We start from the raw sequence: 10,552 nt of genomic DNA, 5'->3' as shown, positions 1-10,552 counted from the left end.
TGGACAGAAGGGTGGGAACTGTCAGATCAGCGCCCCACATGCTGGCTCTGTGGTCTTGGGCAGCTTACTTACCCTCTCTGTGCCCCAGACCCCTCAGGGAGGAGAAAGGGACTAACAAGTCCCATCTTTCAAGGCCCTGATGGGGTCATGAACATGGATCTCCCGGTACACCTTCCACATGGGCAAGGCTCAACAAGGGACTGCCCCATTTGTGTGGGGCTCTCAGGGTCTTCTGGCTCCTCACTGCGGCTCAGAGTGTGGTCCTAGACCAGGGCATCAACAGCAGCACGAGCCAGTCTCAGGGGGCCCCTCCTACCCCTGAGCTCAGCAGCAGACCCCCCAACCCTTGCCCCCCGAGCTGGGAAGAGAGGTCACTCAAGGCAGCCAGCGTGCTTCTACACGCAGTTTATACACAGCTCTATACAATATACAGAAACCTTTATATACAGATATATTTATAGAATAAGCTATATTAATTTGTCTCTCCTTTTTACAGCAATATTAGTGTGGATCTTTCATACAGTAAGTACAAAAAGTTGCGGGAGAATGGCACGGACAGTGCCTGAGTGTCTGGGCCCAGGTGCTCACTGCCGATTGCATATGGAGGTCACCCAGACCCCGGGGAGAACAGGCCAGCTCACGGCTGGGAGTTTGTGCTGCGTTCCGGGAGCAGACTTGGTGGGGGGGGCGTCTGAGCCACCCAAGGCTCAGAGGCCCCCAAGTGTGGCATGGGGAGGAAGGGAGAGGGGCGCAGCAGGCCCATTCTTTCAGGGGGTGTGGCGGGGAGAGGGCAGGTTCCGGGTGGGCTGACCCTGCGGCCTCCAAGGCTGAGTCCAAGCCTGCCCCAGCCCCAGGTCTGGAACCATGTGTGGCTGCAGCCGTGGGGGTGGGGAGTCTGTCCCTGATGGCTCAGTCCTGGGCATGGGCGGCTACCACGCCCCCTTAGAGGTCCCGGGGGCCACCCCGGCAGAGGAGGAATTAAAAGGCCAGACACCAAGTCTCTCCCTGCCATTGGCTGAGGTGCTTGTTGGAACTTTACTCTGATTTACGATTTGTTTTTTTCTAAACTCTAAGAGCCACTGATTCCATCCTGCTTCTGCTGGGCCCAGGCTCTGCCGGCAGCGGGCCCCTCAGCAGGGGCATCCTGGAGTCTTGTGAACGGGGGTGTCAGAGAGGGAGGGAGGCCCAGCTCCCCGGACTCTGGCTCCATCTGTCACGGTGGGCAGGGGGGTCCCAGAGCAGCATCCAGGCCAGTCCCAGCTCCGTGGGATGGAGATCAGGACACAGGCCCCCGATACCAGTGATCATGAGATTTGGGGGGGGGATCTTGGTCAGGGGAGTCTAGCAGCTCCAGAGAGGCTATGGGGTGGGGCAGCATGGGGGAGTCTGCCTCCGGGGAGACGAAGGCACAAGCAGGCGGTCAGCGCCGGGGCACACACCAGTTTTCCAAACCCAGGGTCCAAGAAGCAGTAGGACACGGAGGATGCCAATGTATGGAACTGAGCTCATCCTGTGCACCCCTCCCCCACCGCCCAGGCCCCCATCCTAGTCTAGGTTCTTGGTGGGCTGGGAGGGGCAGCAAGCAGGTGGGGTGGGAGCCCCCGCGGCCCCCTCCTCAGGAGCTGTTCACATGCACATGCACACACACGTGGCCCCCGCCGGCATGCACCACCTCCGCCTTGCGTCCCCAGCCCAGCAGGAGGCCTCCAGCTAAGGGGGGAAAGCCCCGGAGCCCCTGGCCCTCCTGCTCCCCGTTTAGCTAGATCCTGCAATGCCCTCCTCTCGTCTCCACTTCCTGCCAACAGGACGGATGTGGAGGGTTGTGGAGGGTTGTGGGGAAGAGAGCTCCACTGGGGCAGCGCTCAGGCCGGTGAGGAGGGGGACCCAAGGGCAGTGGGGACATGTCTGGCTTCAGACCCCAGGGCCTGAGGCTGCCTAGGTGCAGGGGCGAGGTGCTACAGAGCGGTTACATGGGGCCCTCAAAGGAAGGGGGACTTGGGTGTCCTCCTTCTGCCCAGGGCACTGACTCTGAAGCCAGCGGTGGTCGTACCTGTGCCTTCTGCCCTTTGAGCAGCCAGGACCCCTGGGGTAGAAGGCAAGACAGGAAGTAATGGGCAGGTGGGGCAGGCCCGGGTGCCCAGGACCCACTGCCAGAGGGATCAGCATGAGGGGCACCAAGCAGAAAAGGGGTAGTCTTGACCCCACCCTCCTCCAGGCCCCTCCAGGCCCCGTGGCTGCCTTGGGCTCTGTGGGGACAGGCCCCCTCCCCTCCCTGCTCAGAACCCATCATAGGGTGGGGGGGGCACTTGCAAGCCCAGGAAACCTCTTCAGTCCGGCCCAGCAACATCTGTAAACATACACAGCACTGCGGGCCACCTTGGCATGGGGTCACCCCAGGGGGCTGGCCAGCAGGCACCAGATCTGGGGGGTGGCCAGGGCAGACACCAGCCTGGACCACAGATATGAGTATGTGGGGAGAGGGCTGCTCTCCATCTTGGTCCTGGGAGGGCAGCCAGAGGGCAGTGATGGGGAGTCGGCATGCCCACTGCCCGTCCTGTGGGGGACAGGTAGGCTGAGAGGGCGGAGGGCTGCCCAGCCCACCCGGCAGGCCGCCCCAGGCTCCTCCCTGCTTCCCATCCCTCCCCCATCTAAAGGACCCTTATCCCGGCCTTCCGGTGGTCCTAAGCTGAGGTAGGGCTGCAGACCCCCAGCTCAGCAGCAGCGCCCCGTGCCTGAGGCTAAACTGGCCCCCCGGGGGGGGGGGCTCTCCTCAAAGCGGCCTGGCCCTGGGGGCAGCCACCAGGAGCCCAAGGGGCCCCCTGCTCAGCCCGGGGTCTCAGCCTGCAGCCACGCCAGGGGTGCTAGCGCGCCGAGATGACCAGGTCGTCCCGCTTGGCGGGGCTGGCCCCGTGGCTGGTGGGAGTCGGAGTCCGGACCTTGTCCAGGGCCAGGCACTCCTGGCTGCTGAGCCCCGTGGACGTCAGGTCCATGAGCTCGCCCGAGGAGCTGAGTGGGAAGGAGGGCGACAGTGAGATGCCTGAGGAGGGGTCTGCGGAGCCAGCGAAGAGCCTCGGGGGCTTGGGCACCAGGTTGGGCTCAAACTGGGCACGGAGCAGGATCTCTTGCTGGCTGGGGGACTTGGGGCCCTCCGCATAGTCGCTGGTGGGGCTCTCGGGCACCACCATGCAGTAGAGGTCCTGGAAGGAGCTGCTCTTACTGTCGAGGTTGAAGAGGCTGTCGATGAACTCAGCGAACTCCAGCACCTGAGGGCTGGGCGAGTCCCCTAGGCGCCCGTTGTGCAGGGCCAGCTCTCCCCCGGGGGCCGCCCCTCGGCTGCCGCAGCCTCCCTCCTCCTCCTCCTCATTGGCCGCTGCGCTGGGGGGCCGCTCGGGGGTGACGCCCCCGCTGCCCAGGGCTGCCTCCAGGGGCTGCGTGTCCTGGGAGTGCTTGGACAGGCTGTCGGCCGCCAGCAGCTCGGTGCGCGAGCTGAGGGACGGGTTCTCCTCCGGGATGGCGGGGTCGATGTAGAAGAGGTGACCCTCGTCGCGCTCCAGCACAGCGTGGAGGCTGGGCGAGCCGCGGATGCTGCGGAAGCCAGACGAGCGGCGGGAGTCGAAGCTGTACAGGGACTCAGTGTCCGACAGGCTCTCCATGGTGGCCAGGGGCGCCCGCCGGGCCTGCAGCTCCGCCGCCAGCCGCTCCTGGGTGGACAGCAGTAGCAGCTCCACGGGGTCCTGGCGGGCCGCCGCAGCCGCCGCCGGCGCCACTGGGGACAGCAGCCGCCCCTCTGAAAAGCCCTCCAGGCTCATCTCGGACTGGGACTTGCTCCTACGGAGGGCAGGGCAGGGCTGTGACAGTCAGGAGGGGCAGAGACCCCGGGGGTTGGGGGGACCCTCCCACTCCCAGGCTGCAGGGAGCTTGGGGAAGGGACGGGGTTAATTTATTATCAGTTGTTCAACAGTGTGAAATTTGTTTTAAAAAAACACCTCACGAGAGCCCAAAACAGAAGGCAAAAGGTCTGATGCTGTGGGTGGGGGCACTGAAGGTCTAAGGCCCCGCTGAGAGCCTAGAGCTCTGGAGCTCTGCTGCGAGACTCTGCGCTCGCTCACCGGAGCCTGGGGCCCAGACTGGCTGACCCAGGTCACTACCAGGCGTTGGTGGAAGGGGAGAGAGAGGAAGAGGGAGGGAGAAAGGGAGAAAGCACTGCCTAGAGCTGCCCCCACTGGTTCTCACACCCTTAGGGCCAGTGCCCCTTGATGTGTCTTGGAGCAGGGGCGGGTGGCCCAGGTCACTTCCTGCCTCCGCCATGGGTTAGTGCCCTCTGCTGGACGGACAGGGAAGTGAAGGGGGCGGGGGCAGGGGAGGGGGATGCCGCACCTCTGAGCAGACATGGTCAAGCCGCCACAGGAAATATACAAATGGCTGGAGAGATGTCCAGGTGTCCCCATCAAGGGCCTGGAGGTGGCAACCACCCTTTGGAGCAGCCTCCCAGCCATATCTGTGACCTGGCCTGGAAAGGTCCCCACAGGGGGTGGACCAGGAAGATTCCCAACCTCAGAGCCAGCCCCCATCAAAGCACATGCAGGTCCGGGAGCAGGCACATGGGGCCCGGTGTTACGTGTGTAGCGTGCAGGTGTCTGTCTGTGTCCGTGTGGCTTGGTCTGGGCATAGGTGCAGTCTCGTGCTCACGTGCATGGCTGCCCACCCTAGCGGCCCTTTGGTCTATGTAGCTCGGCCTCTGACTTGTATGTCCTCTACACGAGCACGTGTGTGTGGGGCCCCGTATGCTCAGAGCTACGGTTTCTGAACATGTATGTGTATGCATGTGTAAGCATCACCACGAACACACCTCTCTGCGTGTTTGTAAGTCCACAGGTGTCCATCTGTGTGGGCTAGATGGCTGTGAGTGCTTCTGTGGGCTGTGGCCCCAGCTCGGTGCATCCCCAGGCGACCACTCTCCCCTGGGGGCTTCAGTGATGGCAAGCAGGGGGCCGTGGGAGCAGCCCAAGAGCTCCTGAGCAGAGGGTCAAGTTCAACCTTCCCGTGCCTGTGCGCAGAGCTTTGTAGACACCTGTCGGCCCAGGACAGGTGCGGGATCCACATGCGCACAAGCTTTTGTGCCCTGGAACACCCCTGGGGTGTGCGTACCCTCGGGGCAGGCTGGGGCGCGCAGGCAGGACTCACCTGACGCTGTTTCGGTGGTCTGCGGCGGGCAGCTCCAGGGCGAGGCCAGCAGGCATGGGCGGCCCGGTTGGCAGCGGCTGCTGCTGGAAGATGAGCTCAGGAGTCAAGTCCACCTCAGTGGGGCTTACCATGACCTTAGCAGCGGAGAGCAGGGCCGTCTTCCCCTTGTTGTAGTTCTCCAGCACCTGGGGACAGGTCGGGCAAGCTGGTGGCGGTGGTGGAGGGGTGACAATCATGTGGGGGTGGGGCAGCAGGCCAGGCTTCCCAGGCCAGAGCCTCGTTGGGTCGGCTGGGCCCTGCTCCTGCCTGCCCCCCTCCGGCCTAGGTCCGCGCTCCACCAGGAAGGCCTGGGCCTGGCCCCACCATCACACTAGGCACCACAGCTGGCATGCTCCTCCACTCCGGTCACCATTCCGTGGCCAGGTGATGGCGGAGGGCACCCCTGCTTAGCTGTGCGTGTGTCAGGCCAGGTACCTGGGAGTCTCCCCGACCCCTTCCCACCACAGGGCCTACACAGCCATGGAGACAGCAGGGGTGCAGGGACCAGAGGACGAGCTCTGGCTCGCTTCTCTGAGCATCCGCATCCTTGCCTGTCATTCGGGGACAGCCCAGGTGCTCCGGGCCACAGAGCACAGCGGGGCTCTGAGGAGGCGTCCCTGCCCAGGCTGCCCGGGGGGCTCACCTTGTTAAGCCCCTCCATGACCACATAGGGGAGGTGCTCGTGCAGCATGGCCGGCGAGATGATCACTTCATTGAAGGCTTTGTTGTCGCCCCAGATGGCAAAGTACGTGGGCTCCTCCTGCTCACAGCAGCTGGGGGGCACAGGGGCCGGAGGGAGGCTGAGGGTGGGTGGCAGCCTAGCCTGGCTCCGGCCCCCAGGTCCCCGGGCTCCCTGTTCGGCCTCACTAGGACCTCAGCCACAGTCCCTACATAGCCTACCACCTGCTGGAGGCCTGGACCACACCTGCCCCGCCCTGGGCAAGGCCTGGCTCACAAGCCTTCTGTGGCTGGGAGGGAGGAGTCAGGCCCCGCCCCCTGCAAGAGCAGGACGAGGGAGAAGCCTGCTACTGCTGGCCCATTCCCCTCTCCCCTCTCATCCCCACCCCTGCTCACGAGTGCTGCCGACTAATCCCAGAGAGGAAGGCACATAACTGTGGGAGCTGTCTGGGGCCTCAGGGTGACCTCCCCAAGGGCATCCGCTTTCACATGGGCCATAAGTGGGGAGAACTGCCCTGGGGGACACCAGGAGATGGTGGAGGGCACGGAGTGCAAAGGGTGGGGTCCTGCTCTGGATGGGTCTTTTGTTTCACCTGCAGAGCCCAAGGATAGCGCAATGCAGGCCCAGAGCATCCTGGGCCATCATCTCCCTGCCTCTGCCCCCAGTCCCCGAGGGGTGGGGGGTCACTAAGCAAGGCCAGCTCTATCCCCCATGCCCCTGGTCAGGGTCAGAAGCAGCACCTACCAGCACTGCTCTGCTGGGTGGTTGTGGACCACGTGGATGATGCGGCCAGGAGGGTAGAGAGGGGTGCTGGCAGACAGGGCGATGGTCAGGTCACTGGGGTGGGTCCAGAGCCGTGTGCTGGCGAGGGTGGCCACCTCGACCTCCTCAGGCAGCTCTGACTTGGGGATGCATTTGGTGGCCCCCACGATAATTCGCCACTGTGTGGAGCAGGGTTGGGGGAGACAGGGAAAGAGTTGAGCAGGGCTGGCTAGTGGGCAGCAGCAGGAGGGGCCTTGAAAGGGGGCTCAGAGGTCACTGGGGGGAGCCAGGATGGCCATGGGGCAGAGGGAAGAGCAGTGCCCACCTGCGGAGGCAGTGGCCGAGGCATACAGTGGCCACGATGGCCAGAAAGATGCCAAGGACAGATGATGGGACAGTGTTGAACTTCAGGGCTACAAAGGGGCTGGAAGACCAGTCACCTCTTCATCTAGAGGACGGGGAAACAGTCCAGCAAAGGAAGGGGCTCGTTCTAGGTCATGCACTGAGTCAGAGACAGAGCAGACCCCAAGTTCATTCCAGCTGCACCTACGAGGCCCGGCTGCATCTGGGGTGGCCTCTGGCCACCCACGCCCCAGCCCTGATGAGTGTGCAAGCCTGGGTCAGATAGGAGCAGCTCTGCCTCCCAGAACGAGGCTCCTCCAGGCATACCTGGGCCCCTACGTTTCTGCTGCCCTGCCCACCCCTGCCACCAGGTGCCAGGCCCAGGGTGCTGCCTGCCAGAAGGTCATGGGCACCAAGGCTGGGAACAGCCCAAACTGGGCAGAGATGATGGGTGTGGTGGAGTCGGGGGTCAGAGAGGACATGCTGCTCCAGGGCGGCCCCTTCCTGCCTGCCTCGGGGTACCTGGCCACAGCACCCACACCCGCCTGGGACACTGAGGCCGTCTTGGCACAGGAAGACCCCTAGTGTCCTCAAAGACCTGATGGGAGAGGAGGCAGGGCTGGGCCTGTCTCTAGCTCCAGCAGAGCCTCAGAACAAACTGCACCCAGACTCCCTCCGGCAGTGGCACCTGGACTCGTGGAGCCTGGAGAACCACAGCAGGCCTAGCAGTGGCCTTCCCATCATGAACTCGAAGCACTGAGCCTCGGGCCTGCTTTTTCCTAACTTAGGCAGCACTGGGTGATGGGGTCGGGACTCAGGAGCCCTGGGTCCCAGGCCTGACAGCTTGTGTGAGCAAAAGCAAGTCCCTTACCCACTCTGGGCCTCGACTGCCCCCCTCTGTATGAGGATAGGCTGTGGGGGAGACGAGATGGGTTTGGAGGTGCTGAGAGTTTGGTTGGCCGGGGTTCCCATGACACCAGCCACACGCGGCCTGGCCTCACATGGCTGGGCCCTCTTGTGCTTTGTGCCAAGGGACAGGCAGGTGCCCACAGTCCAGCATGCCCAAGCAGGGTGGAGGGGGACAGGGGGCGGGGGCTCACTTTGGGCTTGGTGCTTCGCTGGAGGACATCTAGGAGCTGTCTGCGGAAGCCTTCCAGCTGGGAGAGGCCGATCCTGGGGAAGGAAGCAAGCCAGGGGTCAGCCTCGCTGGGCCAGGGCCTGGGAGGTGTGTGGGGTATGGGGGCAGATAGGCAGGCACACAGCAGCCACACAAGGGAGAAGGCCATACCGTTGGGGTCATGGGGTGGGAGGGGTGGGCAGGGGTGAGTCCGCAGTTTAGCAGGGCCTAGCCAGGTAAGGGAGGTCAGGCAGGGTGGGGCCACCTGTCCTCTCCCTCTGGGGGCTCTAGGGGCTCTGGGATTCCCGGGGAAGATGGGCATCTGAGGGAAAGGCCCCGAGGAGGCAAGAACAGCTAGCCGGGACAGTGGTGAAAGGGAGTGACTTGTGACTTGCAACTCGCCTGGGGACAAGATCTTTGCCCAGAACCACAGCCGTCACGAACTCCTTGGAGTACTCCATGGCGTCCTCGCTGCAAAGGAAGCCGGGGGTGCTGAGGCAGGGGCGGTGAGGGAGCCCTGCTCTAGCACTCCTAGGGTTAGTGTAGGGATTCATGGCCCTCTGGGGAGCTCCCAGGGGCCAGGCTGGGCTGCCTGCTCCCAGTCACACCTTTCCTGCAAGTGAGGGGCTTTGCCGGGCACAGATCCTGGGGTCTGCCTGGCCTCTGACGGAGCACCCCTCCTTCCACCTGCCAGGCCATTCCCAGGCCCCCATGTCACCGGAAGTCAGACTGCCCAGGCCAGCTCCCAAGTCTTTGGCCCCCATCAACCCCAGCCAGCTCCCAGGCCCCAGGCGGCTCACCTCAATAGGCCCCCTGGTGGGGAGTAGGCAAAGCACTTGAGGGTAGGGTACTGGGGGCGCAGCAGGAAGGAGAGGATGGCCGCGGTGCCCGCACCCAGGGAGTGGCCCACCACAATCAGGCCATAATGTTTGGTTCCTCGGCCCTGGAAACGGAGAGACAGGTGAGCGCCCAGCCCTAGGGACGTGCTGGACTAGCTGCTACCAGTCGGACAGAGGGGTCTTCCCAGAGTCCTGACACGGAATCTGTGCTGTGTGGTCCCTGGGGCAGGGGAAGAGCCAAGCTAGACACGCTCAGAGCAACTTCTTGGGGAGACTCTTTGAATAAACTCCTATGCATCCTTCAAAACCTTGTTCGGCCTTCCTGATACCTTCCTGATTTTCTGGGAGAGGCCCACTCCCTCCTAGACGCTTGTATCTATACACAAGGAAGACCTTTATACATGCTGACTGTACTCTACTGTAATAGGGTACGTACTATGGAGATTATCCTCTAGAGCAATCGTTGGTTCACCTTCCCCCATCTCTGTGCCCCAACAACTAGACTGGGGTCTCCTGAGGCCAGGGAGTGCCTGGCTTTGGGAAGGGTGGCTGCCATGGGGGCTGCCTGTCCAGGGAGCAGGCTGGGTCGGTGGTAGGATCCACATCACTCTACCCAGAGCAACACCCTTCCTATGGGCTCTGAAATTACTTATCTTTGTTGCCTGCTCTGTATTTTGAAGCCCCTGCCCAGAACCATCTCTGTACCTCCAGTGCCCAGCATGGAGCAGGGGGGTCATACCTGGCTGGGGCTGGGCAGGGGAGCCCAAGAACTGCTGGTACGAGAGAAAGGAAGGGGTCACCGAGCGGTGAGGAGGGGGCTGGAAGCCAAGCATCCAAGGACTCCAAGGACAGTGTAGGGGTCTGGCTTGTGGGGCGTTGTGGGTGGCGGGGGGGCACCACCACGCACACACCCTGCCCCCAGCGTTGCCTTGGAGGCGGCATCGTGGGCATGGCCAGGGCTCAGGAGCAGGGAGGAAGCCTCACCAGGTCTCGCCCAAAGGCCTGGGACAAGACCATCTCCTGCTCCAGCTTCTTCTTGATGTACTCAGCCGAGAGAACCATCCCCTGGGTAAGGAGGAACAGAGAGGGAGATCTTTTAAGCCTTTTTTTTTTTTTTTTTTTTTTTGGAAAAGATTTATTACTTATTTGAGTGTGAGAGAAGCAAGGGTGCGCACGCAGGGTGTAGGGGCAGAAGGAGAGGGAGAGAGAGTTTTAAGCAGACTCCGTGCCGAGCATGGAGCTGGACATTGGGCTTGGTCTCACAACCCTGAGCTGAAAACAAAAATTAGACGCTTGGGGACACTTGGTGGCTCAGTCAGTTAAGCATCTGCCTTCAGTTCTCCCTCTGCCCCTCCCCCTGCTCGTGTGTGTGCGCGCTCTCTCTCTCTCTCTCAAATAAATTTTTTAAAAAGATTCTACATGGGGCGCCTGGGTGGCTCAGTGGGTTAAAGCCTCTGCCTTCGGCTCAGGTCATGATCTCAGGGTCCTGGGATCGAGGCCCGGGTCGGGCTCTCTGCTCAGCAGGGAGCCTGCTTCCCCCTCTCTCTCTGCCTGCCTCTCTGCCTCCTTATGATCTCTGCCTGTCAAATA

The 10,552-nt window shown here is 62.7% G+C and overlaps 1 protein-coding gene across 5 annotated transcripts in view; it reads right to left on the bottom strand.

Moving 5' to 3' along the window:
- Positions 1–390: 390 nt before the first annotated feature.
- Positions 391–10,552, bottom strand: part of DAGLA (diacylglycerol lipase alpha) — a 61,508-nt gene continuing 51,346 nt past the window's right edge. For all 5 annotated transcript variants that reach the window (XM_059144110.1, XM_059144119.1, XM_059144138.1 and 2 more), the window contains 8 exons: positions 9,947–10,027; positions 8,924–9,066; positions 8,526–8,594; positions 8,107–8,179; positions 6,647–6,843; positions 5,867–5,996; positions 5,185–5,369; positions 391–3,828 (listed from right to left, as the gene is read on the bottom strand). In XM_059144110.1, the coding sequence (XP_059000093.1) occupies positions 2,862–3,828; positions 5,185–5,369; positions 5,867–5,996; positions 6,647–6,843; positions 8,107–8,179; positions 8,526–8,594; positions 8,924–9,066; positions 9,947–10,027 (1,845 nt within the window). In that variant the 3' untranslated portion in view covers positions 391–2,861. The remainder of the gene's footprint in view (positions 3,829–5,184; positions 5,370–5,866; positions 5,997–6,646; positions 6,844–8,106; positions 8,180–8,525; positions 8,595–8,923; positions 9,067–9,946; positions 10,028–10,552) is intronic.

This window comes from Mustela lutreola, chromosome 1 (genome assembly GCF_030435805.1).
Source record: "Mustela lutreola isolate mMusLut2 chromosome 1, mMusLut2.pri, whole genome shotgun sequence".
In the NCBI taxonomy this organism is placed as follows: Eukaryota; Metazoa; Chordata; class Mammalia; order Carnivora; family Mustelidae; genus Mustela; species Mustela lutreola.
Note: the sequence above shows the minus strand (reverse complement) of the source record. Positions and strands in the feature narration are given on the sequence as shown.